Below are 18,760 nucleotides of genomic sequence, written 5' to 3' on the forward strand. Positions count from 1 at the left end.
GGTGGGAACTTACTCTAAAACTGGAAGAAAACGGGCTGATGACAAAGCGAGTAACACAAGTTCTGACGATCCAGGTCTTCCTAATCAGACTAAGCTGTGTGTGTATCTGTCGGTGGTGTGAAACTGAAGACCAGGGAGCTGCTACCTTGGGTCTCCGAGTTGCATTTTACACACTGGGTCCTTCACCTTCCAGGCTCAGCGTCAACTTGGACGGTGCTCTGAATCTAACCACTCACCCCATTTTACCAAGACCGCAACTCAAGCTCCAAGAGTGTTACAGGGCTGGGAAGTGATTTCGACCCAATGCTGACCTCAAAGGCCACACTCCTCACCCGATTAAGCTCAGGCAGGCGACTCCCCACCAAAAACCTCAGCAGCCACCAACCGCTTCGGCGTCCAGTCCACAGGCTCTGGACAAGGCGTGGGGCCGGAGCCAGCGCCCCGGGGGCGGTGTCCATGCAGGAAGGGGGCGGGGCGTCCGAGTCCCAGGTCTCGTGGAACGAGGGGCTTGGGGTAAGCCAGCTCCCACGGTCACTGCGCGCCTGTCTTTTCCTCTCCGCAGCGCTGGGAGGACTTGAAGTTGAAAGGGCGAGTCCGTCCCGGGCTTCTTCAGCATTCTCGATTTCTTTCAGTTAGGGCTCTACAGCAGCTCAGCTTTCCGAGCCCAAAGGGCCGCGGGCGGCAGCAGCGAAGTTCACCAAGGAGAAACCGGACATTCGGCCTGCGCCGGCGGGACGAGCGCATGCGCGGTGCGCGAGCGCGGAGAGGGCGCGGCTGGCCACGGCTGCGGTTGCGCACAGGCGGTGCCAGGCGCTACGCCTGCGCAGTGGCGGGGCGGGGCGGGAAACAGGGAGGCGGTGGCAGCGGCGGCGGCTGCTGAAGAGAAGGAGGGGGGGAGCGGAGGGAGGTGTTTCTGTCAGTTCCGGCTGTTTGTTCGGGAAGTGGATCCGCCGCTGCCGGAGCAGCCCGGAGGGAGCTGCGGAACGCGAGGCCAGCACCGACCCCGCCCGCCAGCCCGCGCCTCCCCCGCCCGCCATGGCCCGGGACTACGACCACCTCTTCAAGCTGCTCATCATCGGCGACAGCGGTGAGGGCCGAGGCGGCCGGAGGCGGCGTGGGCCCTGCCGGGCGCGGCCCGCGGGGGCCTCGGGGCGGGCAGACGGGCGGGGAGGTGCCGGCCCGCGCGGGGCGGGCGGGCGGGCGGGGCTGTCCGGCGGCCGCCGGTCCCGGGGGCGCGCCGAGGGGCTCCGGGCCGCGCCAAGGAGAGGTTGGGGCGCCGGGCTGCGGAGCGGAGGAGCCGGGCGAGCAGGCGGCAGGGGCGCCCGCTCCACTCACCGCGCCTCCCGCTGCCTCACGTGTGACCTTGGTCAAGTCGCGCGATCCCTGGAGTTGGAGAGACCTGGGTTCGAGTGCTGGGGCTACCCGCTTCCTCACTGTGACCTTGGGCGGTTGTTTCGCCTTTCTGAGCCTTAGTTTCCTCGTCGGAGCAGTGGGGACCTGCCTCTCGGGGAGGTGTGAGTAGTCGATGCGATAAAGCTGGAAAAGTGTGCCTGGCACCGACCTGTCGCAGACGGTTTCTGTGCATAGGACGATGATCGGTATCCTTGTAAGCCTCAGTTTCTTCCTCTGCAAAGTGGACTTGTTCCCGGAACCTGCCTCGTGGGATTTCTGTGAGGTTTAAATAAGGTGAGGCAGGCAGAGCACTGTGCACAGGGCCTGGCTCGTTCCTCCCGAATTGCATTGGCTCTTTCTCTGCGGTTCCGTTTCCTCATCTGTAAAATGGAACAATAGGGTCTTCCTCGCTGGCCTGCTCGGGTGTTAGTGAGACGCCGCACACGTCGTGTTTAGAGCAGGGCCCTGCCCACAGGGAGTGTTCGGCGTTCGTTTGCTCTTACATGCTGTGTGTGCACCAGCCGGGCCTTGGGCGTGGGTCAGCCAGTGTTAGAGAAGTTCTCTGACCGTGTCCACCGTCCTGGAGAGATCCTCGCTCAGTGCACAGCCACCTCTCCAGTGCCCGGTAGGTGCCTCACACACGTTTGCTGAATGAATGGATCTTAAGTGTCCCTATAATCAGTAGGCTGGTTTCTGGGAAAGGGTGGAGAGTTTTGGAGGTGTTTGGTGTGTGGTAGGTAGCAGGTTTATGGGATGACGGAGAGGTCAGGGAGGCAGGCCTCAGGAGGCTTATGGGAGCATGACTGGGGCACTGGGTAGAAGGTTGGGGAGCATGCAGAATTTATAGACCAGACCAGACCAGAGTTGAATGTGGAGAAGAGGGGTCATGTGACTAGAGGCAGAGTCCAGGTTGGTGGTAGAGCCCGTGGATTGTTAAGGAAAGGGGGCCAAGTCAAAGGGGTTGTAAGACCCTGATGTAGAAGCATTGGGTGACAGTGTCATAGCTGGGCCAGGGAAGGGGTGGCTTTTGGTCTCACTGTGGAGCTGGATTGGGATGTGGTTGGTGGTTTGGATCAGGTGAAAGATGGCTGAGGTTTCCGTGGTTCCTGGTGGAAGGGAGAGGTAAGAGGAAAAATTAGGGGTTAACTACGGAGATGAAGAGTAGCTGTGGTTGGGGAAGGAGTTCGAAAGGAGGAGGTTGTGGTTTGAATAAAAGAAAACCAGAGAAGTTGTGTAGATTTGCTCTTGGAAATGGCTTCCAGCATTCCTCTGGGTCCGGAGGCTTATGCCTTTACAGGATTTGATTTCAGCCCTGGCCATGGTTTTGTGGGGCTGGCCCTAGGGTGATTTCTCTCCTTTCGGAGTTAAAGTCAGCCCACCATGGTCAGGGGTCCTTATCCCTCTGCAAGTCATCTAGGGCCTGTGTTGATATCCAGAAATAAAAAGCATAAACTCAGCAAGAAGATGCGGCTTGCTGGCTTTTCTTCTCTGTGAAACCCAGGGGATGGTCTTGGCCCCCTTTCTCACAGTACATTTTGCATGGTGTATTGATTTTTCACTCAGAAGTCAGGTGTGGGAGAAGACTCACTGGGTCAAGATTTATGTGGTCTGGTTCCTAGTTCAGTCTGAGCATGGAGGACTACGTTGTGTGGAGAAGACAAATGCTTTGCAGTTTAATTACTCCTGACAGCTGATACTCAAAGCTGAACCCTTAGGAGACTGGGAGATGGTAGCCATGGAAGTTCACCTAAGCTTTGGTAGCTGAGCAGGGAGACAACTATCATGCACTCCCCTGACCTGGGCTCCTTGTGTAGATGCTTCCTTAAGGTTTACCAAATGATTTCACAGACACTTTCTCATCTGGTTCTCACCCTGTGCCTGTGTAGTTTGTTAGATAAGCAGACTAAGGCTCAGAGGAGCTGACTGACTTGTCCAAAGCCACACAGCTCATTAGAAGCAAAGCCAGGAATTAACGCGCATGGATTCGTGTGTGAGCAGCTGGTGTCAGACCTGGTAAACAGTAGGCCCTCAATGAATGTTGGTTTCTTTATAAATCTAGAGTTCTTCTTCCCACTCTGTCACATTGTACATGCTTCTGGAATACATTTCCTCAGCTTCTGTAGTTCTTCTTTATGCCTAAGGTTCTTCACTGTATGTTAGGTTCTGGTATTGGCTCTGATTTGTAACAGCATTTCATCTGATCCATGAGCTAGCCATCTTCATTCTTAGAACCCGGAGGCTGGAGTGGCCATCAGAGAGCTAGTTAAAGCTTTTCACTTTACAGATGAGTGAATTGAGGCTCAGAGAGGGGAAGTGACTTGTCTGAGGTTATACAGTGAATTAGTTACTAAGTCAGATTGAGAACATTTTACTGGAAGGTCTAAAGGTCTTCAGCAGTGTAGAACTGAAGCAAAGGGGAGTGAGGGAACTAGAGCCCAAGGGAGGAGCAGGGCTGAGGGTGGGGACTTCTGTGGAGGCTGTTAGAGGGCCAGAGCCTCTGTGTAGTTCAAAAGGCAGAAGCAAGGGTGAGAGGGAGTGTGATGCGGGGAGTATGGTGATGACAGAATGGTGTGTGAAGTTTTTGCAGAATAAGTCTGTCTCCTGGCTATCAAGAGGCAACAAGTGCTGGCCTCTGCTCCTTGCAAGGTAAAAGGTGATGGGGCTGGACTGGTTGGGTTTCTTACGAGCTATGGCCTTTGGGAAGCTGTTGACTTCAGCTGTGGTGAAGGTAAATTGGGATTTGTCACTTCCTCCCTAAGGCCAGTGCTGTGGGACGAATGGTAACAGCATATTTTCCCAAAAAGGCCTCTTCCAGGGATGTTTAGGAGATGACATTTCTCAGGGTGGGTGTCTGTTCCATTTAAAGGGAAGAGCAGTGCTGGAGGTTGGTGTCAGGCCCAAAATGAGGCTCGGAGGAGCTGTTGGTGTGGTGACTGTAGAGGTCTTTCTGCAGCCTAGTGGTTTTCAGAGGCTCTGCAGAGGAGTTTGTGGCTGAGTGAAGAGGACCCAGAGAGGCCAAGCTGGAGGGAGTGCTGGTGCTTCATTGCTTCATGCAGAGAGAGTACCGCCCCCCTTATCTGTTTTAGATGTGTGAGAGTCAGGTAAAATTTAATTAGAAAAAAGGATTTTGCCACTCACCCAAAGTTTGAAAAGCACTGCTTTGGCTCCTGTTAATGCTGCACTCATAGCGTCAGATAGCATAGCTGTCAGTGTGATTGGCATCCGTTTAGTCATAATTCATTACATGGCGTTTTGTTGGCACCTACTAAGTGCTGGGCCTGGCTTCCAACACATTGAATGTCCAGGGTAAGTGAGGTGAGAATCGCCTTCCTAGAGGAACTCACAGCCTAGTTGCCCAGAAACAGCTTTTAGCTGAGTAAGCGGACCCAGAAGTCTCCAGGAGGAAGCAAAGGAGCCAGCAGGGCCAGTGGGGTGTTGGCGATAGGCAGAGCGCCTTGAGGGACCCAGCCCAGGACTTGGGCTCAGCAGGAAGCCTCACAGAGGCAGCAATGAGGAAGTGGCTCTGAGCAAGCGTGCTGCAGACACGGGTTGAGTAGCAGGTACCCTGGACGCAGCACCTCCAGCTTGCCTTTGGGAAGGTCAGACCCAGGTTTACTTCATAAAACAAGTTCTTCTCGGCTTCCCTGGACAATGTTCTCACCTGGAGAGGTCTCCAAACAGATCATCAGAGAGGACTTTGGATTAGTTAGGGTTAGAGAAGCACAGCTGGGATGGGGGCAGAGGTAATGCCCTTTCTGATGAATGCTATGGGCTCCTCCCTGCAAATATGCACATATACTCAAAATTTGCACTTAGGTGTAGGGCTTTCTGAGACCCTAGATTAAGACCTCTTCAAATCTAGCCTTGATAGCACTGCTGCTAAAAGTCGACCAGGAGTGAGATGCAAGAGCCACTTTGGGGTCTTTGTATTCAACTTCCTGAAACAGACACAAGAAGACTCCCGAGCAATATGTATTGGAAAGACCTTTAGAGCGCTGAAGTAGATAGCCCTGGATTCAGATCTCCGTTCCACTTGCTGTGGAGGCTCCTAAGCCAGCTGCTTAGCTTTTTGGAGTCTCAGTTGCCTCATCTTAACAGATGCAGTTGGAGTTATAGGAGCATCAAAGTGCCCACCACACACAGTGCTCTATGCATGCTAATTCTTTCCTTCTGTGGTCAGTTGACCCAGCCAGCCTTAGGTGGGGCAGGGGTAGAGGATGGGACAGAAGGACAAAGGACAGGTTGCCCCTGGCAGGCTAAAGCTGCTGTGTGTTGAAGTAAAGGAAAGCCAAGCTTACGAGAGTTCCGCCTATGCGGGGAACAAGCATGCCAGCAGATGCTCTGGCAAGTGAAATGCTCTGAGCACACAGAAACTGTTGGGCTGGTAGTGTATGGTAAACACCCGTCCTCACTGATCCAGCTGACAGTGCCATAATGGGGGTAAGATGGTAAGATGGCTGACAATTGGTTTGAGTTGTCTGGACTTCAATTTCCACACCTGCAGAATAGCCCTGATGATCTCAGGGTTCTTTGCAGCTCTACAGGTCCTCGCCTCACACTGCATACTAACCAAAGCTGCACACATAATGTGCAGTTTTCTTTTCTTTTTTTTTTTATCCTTACCCAAGGACATTTTTGCATTTATCTTCAGATGGGGGGGGGGGGGGAGAGAAACATCGATGTGAGAGAGACACTAGTGGTTGCCCCCCCATATGACCCCAACTGGGGCGGGGACAAACTGCAACCCAGGTATGTGCCCTTAGTGGGTACTGAACACGGAACCCTCTGGTCCACAGGCCGACGTTCTAACCGCTGAGCCAAATCGACCAGGGCATGATATGCAGTTTTCTAGGGACCACATTTTAGGCGCACTTTGGGGTCAGTATCTTTTGGTTGACCTTCCTCTGCCTATTTCTGTCATCTGGTATCTTCCTCTGGGTTGCTGGGGCTAGCCCTCAGCACAGGACCTGGGAACAAGTCCCTTTCTCATCTCTTCCCTGGGCTTTGGGCGGCAGCTTGTCTTTCACTAGGACAGGAAAAGGCTAGAAATTGAGTCGGGGAGATGTTCTTGGTGTGTAGCTGCTTGAAATCAAAAGGAGCATTGAGGAGGGAGCTGGGTCCCACTGAGCTTAAGAGTTAGGACCTGGGTGTCATCTCCCTGAAGAAAGAAGGACTGAGTTGGAGGGAGGGGTCCTATGTCACCTCTCATATCCTGCTCTCTCTTCTGCAGGTGTGGGCAAGAGCAGTTTGCTGTTACGCTTTGCAGACAACACTTTCTCAGGTGAGTGTGCCCCTGGGGTGCTACTGGGGTGTTTTGGTTTTGAAATCCCTTTGCCTGGCGCCAGAACACACCTGCCTCTGCCTCGAGTCGGAAACCTTGTCACTCTGATTGCAGGCTGGGGGAAGGAGGAGAGGAGGGAGGCACAGGTTAGAAGTCTCTGTGGTCGGTCTTACTCTGTCCAGTTCAGAAAAATCCTTTACAGGCCCATACTTTGGCCACACTGGGTCTTTCTGTACCCCAACATTAAAAAAAAAAAGTTAACATATTACAAGTTAGTGCATGCCTGTGTAAAATTTCAAATAGGAAGACTCAATAAAGTGAAAAATGAAAGCTGTCCCTTCTCCTGCTCCCTCTGGTGCCCTGGCAGCTTCTGTTCAGCATGGTTTCTATCTTTCCGACTTTTCTGCTCCACTACACATGTGGTGGGTCAGCAGCTTGCTTTCCCTTAGTGTATCTAGGATCGCCCTTCCACGGCTACCTACAGACCTCTGGTTCTTTTGAATGGCTCTGAAGTTTCCTGGGCTGTGCATGGATGCTCGTGGTTCGTTAATAGTGCTCTTGATAGGTTCATGCTTTCTGGTAGCTTCTAGTTTCAGTGGCACTACATTTCTTGGGATACATTGTATGTTTCTTTTTTTGGTATAGAAGCGTATTCACGAGGTCAGGGGGGTATGTGCATTTAACTCTTTCATGGTACTCTGAACTTTAGCTTTCAACGCTGTACTAAGTGAACTGACACGCCCACTGAGGGGGTTTAAAGGGCCCATCAATGCTGGGGTCTTGGTGGTCATTTTTACTAAATCAATCAGCAAAAAGTGCTATCTTATTTAAGTTTGTATTTCCCTCTTCACTGTGGATGTGCTTCTGTGTGTTGAATACATCAGGTTCATCACAGAGGCTTCGGGCTGGCCTAGCCTCTCTGATCAAGGATGAAATGTGACTGTCTTGTAGGGAATTCCCTATGATGTGGTTAAGGGGTGAGCTAAAACTAGGAAGTGTTTGCATGGCTAATGCCTCTCTTGGTGGAGAAGTGGGTTCTCCCAGCAGTAGTCTAGCAGCACCTCAGGTGGTGTGATATGCAAAGAGTTGTCTGTGTGACCACAAGCCTGACTAAGTCTCAGCTCATCTGTAAAGTGGGACTGATCATCATCCTTCCCACAAAGGGTTATTGTGAGGGTCACCTGTGATATTGTAAGTCATAGTGCCTGGGATTCAGTAACCTTTCAGTACATACCAGTGGTTTATTGCTAGCACTTTCTGTTTAAGAATGGTCACTAAAGGGGCAGCTTCTTCTTATACTGAAAAATATTCCTTTTCCTCTGTATGACCCTCTGACTCCCCATCCTATTGGCTTCTACTCCTGGAGGGCTCTCTTTTGCCGTCTCGCTCCTCTTTCCATTTCTACTACCAGTATCTCAGTTGGTTCTAGCCTGAAGCATTGCAGCAGCTCCTGCCCACCTGCATTAGACTGCTGAATTTATCCAGCTAGTATATGGCTCTCCCAGGGGCTTGCCTGTGCCTCAAATCTCAGCTGTTCTCCCTTAGGTGAGCAGAGTTCATGGCAAGGCTTCTCCACCTGAGCACTGTTGACACTCTGGGCCTTGTGATTCTGTGTTGTGGGGCTGTTATGTAAAGGATGTGGAGCAAAATCCCTGGGCTCCACCCACCAGATGCCAGTAGCATTGCCCCCCTTGCCTCATTTGTGACAACCAAAAATGTCTCCAGACATTGCCCAGTGTTCTCTGTGGGGACACAGTCCTCCCTGTTGAAAACCACTGGTCTTCATAATCTGTTTTCAGCTCACCTTTCCAGCTTTCTTGCTCCTACTCTTTGTTCATTCTTTTGTTGTTTCACAAGCTCTTGCTCACTCATTCATTCAGCCACCAGCTGCTAGTGGAGCGCCTGCAGCCAGAGGTGCTTGGGCCATGCTCCTTGGTGTCATCCAGTGCTTGCTGAGTGCCAGGGCTGGCTTGTTTCTGAATGTTTTTCTCTGTTTTGCTTCTGTTCTTTTCCTCTGGGTAGCATGTCTACCCCCACCTAGTCTCAACCTTTGATATTTCACCTATTCTTTCAAGCTAGGCTGAATGTGATTTCCTCCAAAGCCTTCCTTGATCTCCACCCCACCTTGAACTTTGACCTTTCCTTTAGAGTTTTTGATACTTTATAGAGTCAGTTGTATGTGTACCCTGTCTGCAGCACTGTGTTACACTATAAACTTCAAAAGGAGTGAAAACATGTTTTAGCATTTGGGGCCTTTGTAAGCCTGGACAGGACTGTTACTTTGGCCAAAAGTTCTCTTTCACTCCATCTTTCGCAGGGATGCCCCAGGAGAGCTGTTTATAAAGCATCTCATGCTCTGATGAAAACCTTTAGTGCCTTCCCGTCACACACAACAGAAAGTCCAAGCTCTCTAAATGGTACAAATGCCTGAGATCAGGCCTGTGCACCCCCTCCCTACTTGCCTCGGACTTTGTGCTTGACCTCACATGACCCCCTTCCCCCACTGCTAGTTTTGCTACTATCTCCTCTGCATTGAGCATTGTTTTTCAAATCGCAGGTCATGACTTCTGTGTTAGGAAGTTAATTTTGAGGGTCATTAATAATGTTTGGAATATAATAGAAAAGGAAAAATGTAGAGTACATGATAGGCCTCCCATCGTTCTCAGGCCATAGCTAACAAACAGTCCGGCCACTCTAATTAAAGGAGGCTGTCCCTCCCCAGTTACATCCCTGGTTTTATTTCCTTTGTGGCACTCATCACTCTTGAAATTGTCTTCATCACTTTGTTTCATTGTATTTTGTCTGTTGCCCTGGACTGGGGGCTCCATGGGGCTCCATCACAGCAGGGACTATGTCCCTGGGACTTTGAACATGCTGGGGCCAGAGTTAGTGCAGTTTAGTCTGACTGGGGCACCTGTGGGCCTTACTAATGTGTGTGTGTGTGTGTGTGTGCAGGCAGCTACATCACCACAATTGGAGTGGATTTCAAGATTCGGACTGTGGAGATCAATGGGGAGAAAGTGAAGCTGCAGATCTGGGACACGGCTGGGCAGGAACGTTTCCGTACCATCACCTCCACGTGAGTCAGGGCAGCCTGCCCCCATTCTGATCCCTTGCCACTGACATTGGACACACTTGAGAGACTAGTCCAGGTCATGGTACAAATGTCACTGGGATGGGCCCCTGAGGCTATTGGGAGATAAGTTCCATGCTGGCCACAGTCGGTGATGTCAAGCTGAGCCCTCCTGTTCCTAAAGACATGGGAGGAGGAGGGAATGAGGTGTGGCTGCTGCTCGTGGGTGGGCAGTGGCTGAGCACCCTGGCTCTGGGGGCTGGCAGGACTGTGCATGCCAGTCATTGTACCCTTTGGCCATTGGTTCCTTTGTAAAATGGGATGAATGATATTGGCTTCACCTGGTGATTAGTCAATGACATTTATCTTGCTGGGGTGCCAGTTGTGACAGCTATACAGCATCCTGTTACCCACCCTGACTTCTAGGAGCTGGCTTCTCTCTGTTGGGAGGCCTGGAAGGATTGCTGATGCATAGGAGGCTGCCGAGAGGCCACTACTTGGCCTCCCCAAAGCTGGTTACTGAGAGCCTGGCTCACCCAGTGGGCTGCTGTCCTGTGCTGCTGCAGCATCTTTGTGACTTTTAGCTGCACATAGGAGGATTGCCCAGCTAGAGCTCCAGACAGCTGGAGTCCTGTGGACCAACTCTTGGTTCTTGGGCTGTTAATGAAACAGATTCCAGGAAAGAGCACAGCTTTGAAGGCAAATGGTGCAGAATTTACATTTCTGTTCTACTGTGTGACCTTGGGCAAGCTGTCTTAACTGTTCTGTGCTTCCAGTTTCCCAGAGGGTTTATTTCTAGGCTTTGCTTTAATGCTGAGTCCTATGTGCCAGGTATTCTGTCTGTGCTGGGCTTCATGAGTATCTCATTGAGCCTTCTGCAGGAGGTACTATTATTGTCCTCATTTTACAGATGAGGGGACTTCTGAGAAGGATCCTGCTCCCAGTGGGTGGCAGAACTTGGGCTGCACACCGTGGTGTATACGCCACAGTAGGAGCTGGGTCTGGCCCACAGTAGTTGCTTCTTCGGTAGGCCTCTCCTTTATCTCCCCCCAGTGGTCCCTTTGTGAATGGGGGCTCTTGGGAAGGGGGGTGAGGAAGTTCTCTGACCAGAGACCCCTTTTCTCCCTTCAGCATGGACATGGGGCAGACTCGAGGCTGGCTACAGGATCTTCTGAGGGTGGGAAGTGTGAGGGGTGAAGAGCCCCCACAGTGGTGGCTGCGAGTGTGGGGGCACTCTCGGGGGTGACAGCTGGCTGGCCCTGGTGAAGGGCTCGGATCCTGAGCAGTTTTTGTGGGTTTGTCATCCTTTGGTGAGCACTCAGGTTCTGTGGTCCGAGACACCTCAAAACCCCAGAGGTCCCATCCTGGGGGCTGTGCAGTGCCGTTTCTACAGCTACTTGCTGATGAGCTGCCTGAGCCCCTTGTCTCAGTGACTGTTGGTGAGGCTCTAAGGAAGGCAGAGGTGCCTTGGGGGAGGGTGGATGTCTTTGGGTGGTTTGTGTGTCCAGGACCGAACAAGACCTCTTGGTCAGACTAAGGCATTGACTCCAGATGTCCTTACCCTGGGCTGGGACTCTGGCTAAGGACGCTACCTACTTCATTATATTTAATCCTGATAAAAAGAGTCCTGTGATTATCTCCATTTTATGAACAAGGAAAGTGAGGCCCAGAGGGGGTGAAGTGACTTAGCTTGGTTGGTTAGTCAGGAGTTGAATTGAGGGCTGATGCCAAAGCTCTTGCCTTTAACCAGTCTATAGGCCTGCTCTCTGCTGACCCCTTACCCCGGGGCTGAGGCAGATGGCAGATACTCTAGTGCCTCCCGTGGGCTAAAACCAGTCCTGGAATTCAGGGCAGCTGAGATTATTGGGCCTAAGGCCACAAGAAATGCTTCAGGCAGGGCAGTGGGCTGTGGGGTACCCAGGCCTTTTTAGCAGAGGAGACACAGCCCCTCCCCCTGGCTGCCATGAGGTCAGCTTCTTTGGGGTGGGGGGGTGAACAGTCTCTTTATTCAGCTGCCTGAGGGCTATGTGTTTCTCTCAGGGTGCTGGAGAAGGGGGCAACACTGCACCCTGGCGGCTGTGGGCACCAGCTCGGCCCCTGCTGGCTGTCCTGTCTGGGGAGGCTGAGGGTAGCTCCACCTCAGGGTCCCCAACTCTGCCCCTCATGAGGCAGGAGATTCTGCAGGTCATGCTGAGGGGGCCACGGAAAGATTCGCCACTCTGTGATGGTAGCTGGTGAAGGAAGGAGACTTGGAAGAGGTCGGGAGTTCGTTCTCTTTTCAGGGATTAGGGCGGTCAGGGTACAATAATGTGGCCTTTTCTGAATCAGGGCATTAAAAGAAAAACTCAAATTGGATCCTTTTAACCTGACAAGAAAGAGCCTGATTGTCATCCTCTCACAGTTTCTTGTCTCTTGGTAACTGGGTTTTACTGACCAAGAGGTGTGGCTAGGGGCTTGGGTTTGGGGAGGAGGGAGGCGTGAGATGAGAGGGAGAGGTGACGAGAAAGGGAAGCACCTTTGATACCTGGCCCTGACTTTGGCATTGTGGCTTCAGGCAGGTCACTCAGCCTCATGTCCTCACTGATAAAAAGGCAGTCCCTCCTGTCTGTCATACCAGATTGTCACAGACATGATTGGTAGTGGATATAAGCGCCGGGTGCTGTGCCTGGCACAGAGCTAAGCTGTGGTGAGTGGAAGTGAGTACTGATGGTGGCCCAGAGGCCCTGGGGCCCTCCACACCAGAGCTCTGAGTTTCCTTACATGGGCCCCAAGGAGGGTGGAATTTCTCATGGAGCAGCAGGCCTTTTGTGCAGGGGTCAGAGCTGTAGGTATTTCCTGGTATCTTTAATAGTCTTAGCAAAGGAGAATTTGGAAACACTTTCTACTGCTCACACTTTGCTGGAAGGGGACAGTCATCTCTTCCCCTGATTCTTGGCCTGCACTTGTACTTGCTCAGATGGGTGTCCACCAAGCTGAACGGGTAGTAACCTGGTGCTCTCAGCAGCAACTGCTGGAGGGCAGGGGGCAGGGCTGGTTCTGAGGGCATAGTGTTTGATTATTAGGGCTTCCCAAGGCAGGGGATGGCAAAGCCATGGGCACTGGTTCTTACCTCGTTGTTTTCAGAAGCCCCTGGTGAGTAGGAGTCTCTCTAGCTTTAGGCAGGGTGTCACCTGGCTGTTGGGTCCAGGAAGGCTCTCCAGGGAAGTGGAAGTATGAGGCCTTGTCATCCTCTTCCTCCCCAAGTTGATGTCCTCCGTCTATCCTACTGAATCAACTGAATGAGTGGGGACATGGTGTCTGGAGGGGAATGTTTATACCCTCCTGCCTTCTAGACCTTCTAGCTGATCTCGGGCCACGGGGTCTGCATGTTTGGTTCACCCTCTTCCAACTGTACCTGCATGCCCTTACTGTTTCCATGCTCTCTGCCACCAGCATGGAGGAGCGGCGGGCTGGGAGGTGCCCACCTGTCCCCAGGGAGGGAGTAGGGAGTTCAGACCTTGGCAGAGTTTCACAAATAGTGCATCTTCTTGGAATGGCATTTCACTAAGATTTGAGGAGAGAAACATTTTTGAATGTCAAAACAAGGATAGTGATAATAAATGTCAAATGCCAAACCTGCCTGAATTTTAAATATAAAACAAAAACTTCAAAAAAGTTTCAAGCTAGAGGCAGACTGAATAACCTCGGCTGGCCACCTTGGTGCTGAGCACTCCCTCCCCACTGGTGCCTTGGGGCAGCGTGAAATGCAGGCTGCTGAACATCCCCTCCTGCTGGCTGGGGCAGTGTGAGGACACCAAGCGGAGGAGACTCTAGGTGTCTTGCTGGAAAGTGTTTGTCCCTCCCAGTTCCCAGCTGCTCTCTGGGCGTGGGCAGGCACATCTTGTGTAGGCTGAAGCTCTGATACAGACACTGGCCCTACAGATATTATCGGGGAACCCACGGGGTCATCGTGGTTTATGACGTCACCAGCGCCGAGTCCTTTGTCAACGTCAAACGATGGCTTCACGAAATTAACCAGAACTGTGATGATGTGTGCCGAATATTAGGTGAGGTTGGGCTCATTGGGGTGGGGACAGTGGGATGGAGGGTGCCAGGGGGTGCCCCTGCAGGGCCAGCTGACTTTGCTTTGCCTTGAAGTGGGGAATAAGAATGATGACCCTGAGCGGAAGGTGGTGGAGACAGAAGATGCCTACAAATTCGCCGGGCAGATGGGGATCCAGTTGTTTGAGACCAGTGCCAAGGAGAATGTCAACGTGGAAGAGGTGAGGCTCGATTGGAGCAGGGACGGGGAGGGAGTGCGGCCAGTTCTGCTCCACGACCACGGCCCTCCTCTCCCACGGCTAGCCTACCTAGGGCACCGGGTGGCCGACAGAGAGCACCCCATCAACTGCCAGGCTCTTTCAAGTGTTAGCTCATATCTCAAGTCCTCTGAGGAAAATTATTCCCACGCTTCAAATGGGAAACTGAGGTTCCAACTTAAGGAATATTTCCAGCTTGTTAGAGACTGAGTCAAACTTTGACCTGTCCACACCACAGCTACTCAGTCATCTGCCTCCCTGTCCCTGTGCCCACTACTGTCACTTCCTGCTTTCTGGCTTTCCCTGCGGCCTCGGCCTCCAGAGAGCAGGTGGCCCCTGCTGTGGGTGCACATTCCCTGCAGACGGCTGAGCCTTTGGCCCGCAGCCTCCCTTCACTTTTGTGGGGCCTGCTGGAAAGCAGTCGGGAGTCTGTGGGAGAAAAGCTGGGGCTTTTCCCACAAGCCCAGGCTGGCTGTACTCATGGCTTTGGGTGAGTCCTGCCCACAGTGTGTGGAGTCCAGAGGCCGAGGGAAGCCAGATTCCCACTGTATCCTGGACACCCGCCGCCTCAGGCAGGCTAGGATCACAGTGTTGACCTTTCCACTTGGGAGCCTGTGGTGGGGCCTGCTTGACCTTGGGCAGCAACTTAGATCCTTAGGCTTCGTGTCCTCTGTAGACTGGGGTGGGGTGAGAGTCCCTGCCCTTGGGTTGTGAGGAAAAAGTGAAGTAAACTGTTAAGTGCTGGATGATACCTTTCCCGGCGGAGTGGAGGACAGGACTGTGGGTTGGCAGGTGGATCCTGGCATCCAGGGCAGACTTAGGGTCTAGGGGAGGTTCTCAGCAGGACGTGCAGTGAGGTGGCATGGAGTGGGCAGGCTCTGGGTCCTCTAGCCCATCACCAGAGCAGGGGCACCTTTAGCTGTCTTGTCCGAAGATTCCAGTTGAAGGAAAGGGGTTCTTTCTCTCTTTAAAAGAGTGGTAAATCCTTAGATTGACTTCCCCAGGACACAGTTCGTTGGTCTTCGATGTTCCTCCTCTTTGACCTTTATACGTCACCACCTCCTTCTCGACAGGGTGTGAGGACATACATATCAAAAAAGTCATGAGTGGAAATAGAAAGCTGGGCCCTGGGAGGTGGGGAGGCGGGGAGGCGGCCATGCTGGCCAGCAGAGGTAGCGCAGCCAAGACGGGGCCTCCCTGCGAGGTCTGAGGCGCGCCCTGCCTCCTTCATCCTCACAGATGTTCAACTGCATCACAGAGCTGGTCCTCCGAGCAAAGAAAGACAACTTAGCGAAACAGCAGCAGCAACAACAGAACGATGTGGTGAAGCTCACAAGGAATAGTAAACGAAAGAAACGCTGCTGCTAATGCCTCACCCAGCCCACTGCAGAGACTGCACTGCGGCCACTCCCTGGCCCGAGGCCCGCGGGGCTCCTCGGGGGACAGTCTCAGTTTCGTGCAGTTATTTAAGAATTCTCTCCACGTTTTTGTATCTGGAGGCGCCATCGGCACTTCCTCCCCTCCCCCTCGAGTACCAACAAGAAGGTGTTGGACAACCTGCCCTTCCCTTCTGGTGCCCCTGCCCCTTGGCCAAGGCGCCTGGGCCGGGCGAGGACGTTGCCAGCGAGCGGACTGATTAACCAGTTTGTACATAATGTATATTGCTTTAACCGGCCGTTTCACCCTCGTCCTGCCCTGGCTTTGCCTCTCTAATGCCAGCCTGCTGCGACAGATCCTCCTCCCCATCCCATCTCACCGCCAGCAGCTTCCTGAGGAGACAGGATCGTGTTCTAGCCACATCTTTTGCCAACCTGGACTGTTGGAGTGGGCTCCACGTTACTCATTCTCTCCTGCAGGCCTTTGTGGACTTCTGTACCTGGCACGTAGGGTCTCACCCATCTCCGGAGCCTGTGCCGTCTGTGTTCCCAGCCTAGCTCCCTGCCCTTCCCATCTCCTACCCCTAACCATTCTGGCAGCTGGGGAGGCCTGGCCTTGATATAGGCCTGGGGTTCCCATTAGAGGCCCTGCCCTCAGCTGGCCCAGCCCTTCAGTTCCACGGGAGTCACTCCTGCCCTTTGGCCAACAGATTTCTTGTTTTGCCTTCTAGACGCCTCTAAGCTGCAAACCCAGGAGAGCTGTGGCTTCTATTTATACCAACCTGTTTCAGTTCCAGCAGAAGGACAGGGTGTGTTCATGCAGGGATGGGGCTTAGGAGCATTATTTTAACAACTACGAAAATGAAGCCAAATCAAATGAATTAAGTCCTCACACTTTTTTTCTCTTCCTGAGGTTTGGTTGGCACAGCAGCAAAAGTTGTGGCCTCCCCCTTGGGTCCAGTGTTTTTAGAAAAAGTGAATGGCTTCCTGTCATTGTGGGCCGGGCTCTTGGCAGAGCAGCTCTGCCTTTCTGGACATTTCTTGGTGGGAAAGAAGAAGGGGCCTTTCATCCTTGTCTGTGGTCCTGGGTCTTTGATGTGGGGAGTGGGTGCTGCTGGACTGTGGGGAGGATACCCCTGAGCTGGACGGCAGGCGGCCTCAGATCACTGACGGAACTGTTAGTAGGGAGGTAGCACGAGGAAGGCATGGCAGCTGGGGCTTGGAGCCGGGCAGCTTTGACCTAACCTGGTCCCTTGGAGGAAAAACCAGGGTCGTTGCACTTGATTACTGCCCCCTTCCCTCCTCCTTGGGACATTTTATTCGCCTTCCCCCTAAAAGGATCACGTAACCTGGGAATAATTTATTTCAACACCATGATGTGTTTTATTAGATTTCCTTTCCTAGGCAATTTCCAGGTGAAGTCCTGACTGGACAATCAGATCACACTGCAGATTTTCCTCATTAACACTGGTGAGGGGTTTTTAATCAAAATGGGGAGTTCCTTTGACCTGTTTTCCCACTTCCCCAAAATGCCAAAACACTGTGGTTCCACGTGACAGGCATTCACTTTGGAGCCACAGGATGAGTTCTGTGGGCCTGGGAAGGCGGTGCTGTGGGGCCAACCAGAAGGCAGCCTTGTCTGGTTGGGCCAGGAGCAAAAGCAGGGTCTCCGTCCTCAGACTGTCCTGGCCGATCATGGATCCTGGGTGGGCAGCACACTCCACTCTGAGCGTTAAGATGACGCCACTGTGGCAGTGCTCACAAATTCAAGCAATAAGAGGAGGGGTCCTGGAAGTGTCCAGCCCAGGCTAGAAACCCTCATGGCTTCTGGCAACTGGATGTCCAGACCCAGGTGGCGAGGTGATTTTGGTGACGACTGTGCCTGTCCCACTGAGTGTTAGTACGCATGAATGGGGGGGGGGGGTGGGGGCCTCACAGGGCTGGGCCGATGTCCTGGTGGACCTGATGCGAAATCCTGTTGAACAACAAAACTTTTAAATGGTTTGCTAGGATTATTTCTGTATCGAAAGTTTCTAATTATGCTTTTTTTAAAAAAGTACTAAAAATAAAGGTTCAAGCTGCCAAATTTTCTTCCAGGGTCTGTTTCCTCTCCTCCAGCTGTGCTCTGGGTGGGCCTGGCTTCTTCCATCCACTGTGTCCAGCTCGTTTGTTCTTGTCCGAGTCCTGAACAGGTGCTTCCGAGGCCCAGGGACACTTTGAGAAGCCAAGTTCATTTTCTCCATGAAAGGTTGGTCCAGGCTGAGGTTCTCTGGTTTGACGTGTTGGCTGAGAGCACACGTGGTACGAAGCCAGGGGGAGCGCCCTGTTTATTCCCCACGTGCCAGAAGGGTGCACTGGGAGCTTTGCCTGAGTGACTTCTTTCTGGCTTGAAGTGTGTGCCGGGCTGGAGGGCCTGCCTGTGGCTGGGCAAGTGCAGCACTCCCTGGCAGGGAGCCCAGGCCAGGGTGGGCATGGAGGCGGCGCCTTCCGCCACTGCTCCCAGATCAGCCGTCACTGACAGGATGCCTCCACCCTCCAGGGGAGGTGCCCCTTCCTGGCTGAATCCACTGGTTGGGTCCCAGTGGCTGAGGTGACCTACCAGGCACGCTGTGGACTGCCTCTCATGCCAGCCAGTGCGTTCTGAAAGGTAAGCTGCCTTCCGACCAAACAGCCCTTCCGGGCACCCAATGACTGAGGCGGGAAGCTCTGTAGAAATTCAATTTATTCTTAGACTATTTTCAAAAGAAGCAGTGGTGCGCTGTTTTTCTAAAAATATGCCTTTATAGATTTATATATAATATGTATATTATAAAATCCATACATGTATTTACATGATTGCTACATACAAAAGTACAGCACTGTGGTATGTACATATCTATAGGTACATTCTTTCCGCTCGTCCCTGCTGTGCTTTCCCCAGGTGAGGGAGGGAATCGATCCTTTGTGAAGCAGCCTGTGGGCTGGCTCAGCCCGGGGCCTCTGAGTGAGGAGGTGCAGTGGCTGCTGAGGAAGGAGCAGAAGCAGCAGGTGGCAGGACTCATCCTTCTGCGAGCCTAGTGGGCAGTATCTGGAGGCATCCACCCCTGGTGACAGTGCTGCCCTTGAGATGGAGGTGGCTGATCACAGACCCCTCTGGGGTCGTTTTGTGGCCTGGGCTTGCTTGGCTGAACCCAGAACTTGTATATGTGCAGGGAGCAGGGGGCTGGGAGGAGACCCCTCCCCGCCCCGGCCCCATGGAGGGGGAAAGGGCCGGATGGCTGAAGCCTGCAGAGGGCCTGGGAGGAGACTGGCTGGCAGGCCCTGCTGAGGGGGAAGGCCCGCACTGGCGGAGGCCGGGCAG

The 18,760-nt window shown here is 53.0% G+C and overlaps 1 protein-coding gene across 4 annotated transcripts; it reads left to right on the forward strand.

Moving 5' to 3' along the window:
- The first annotated feature begins 942 nt into the window (after positions 1-942).
- RAB35 (RAB35, member RAS oncogene family) lies at positions 943-18,195 on the forward strand. 4 transcript variants are annotated; one of them, XM_036276279.1, is made up of 7 exons: positions 1,010-1,087; positions 6,623-6,673; positions 9,629-9,752; positions 13,668-13,792; positions 13,884-14,008; positions 17,518-17,668; positions 17,960-18,195. In XM_036276279.1, the coding sequence occupies exons 1-6, from the start codon at positions 1,036-1,038 to the stop codon at positions 17,638-17,640; spliced, it is 600 nt and encodes a 199-aa protein (XP_036132172.1). In that variant the 5' UTR covers positions 1,010-1,035; the 3' UTR covers positions 17,641-17,668; positions 17,960-18,195. The 4 variants fall into 4 exon arrangements, with proteins under 4 accessions (XP_036132171.1, XP_036132172.1, XP_036132173.1 ...); XM_036276278.1 differs by lacking the exons at positions 17,518-17,668; positions 17,960-18,195 and adding an exon at positions 15,284-17,511 and having other exon boundaries at positions 943-1,087; XM_036276280.1 differs by lacking the exons at positions 17,518-17,668; positions 17,960-18,195 and adding an exon at positions 16,152-17,511.
- The last annotated feature ends 565 nt before the right edge of the window (positions 18,196-18,760 follow it).

The sequence above is a fragment of the Molossus molossus genome, unplaced genomic scaffold (genome assembly GCF_014108415.1).
Source record: "Molossus molossus isolate mMolMol1 unplaced genomic scaffold, mMolMol1.p scaffold_m16_p_22, whole genome shotgun sequence".
Lineage (NCBI taxonomy): Eukaryota > Metazoa > Chordata > Mammalia > Chiroptera > Molossidae > Molossus > Molossus molossus.

What these genes read in the sequence shown, in the direction of transcription:
- RAB35 (XM_036276278.1), top strand. Translation starts at nt 1,036, where the DNA reads ATGGCCCGGGACTACGACCACCTCTTCAAGCTGCTCATCATCGGCGAC. An exon ending in GCTCATCATCGGCGACAGCG is followed by an intron (nt 1,088 to 6,622) that starts GTGAGGGCCGAG and finishes TCTCTTCTGCAG; the next exon opens with GTGTGGGCAAGAGCAGTTTG. An exon ending in TGATGTGTGCCGAATATTAG is followed by an intron (nt 13,793 to 13,883) that starts GTGAGGTTGGGC and finishes TTTGCCTTGAAG; the next exon opens with TGGGGAATAAGAATGATGAC.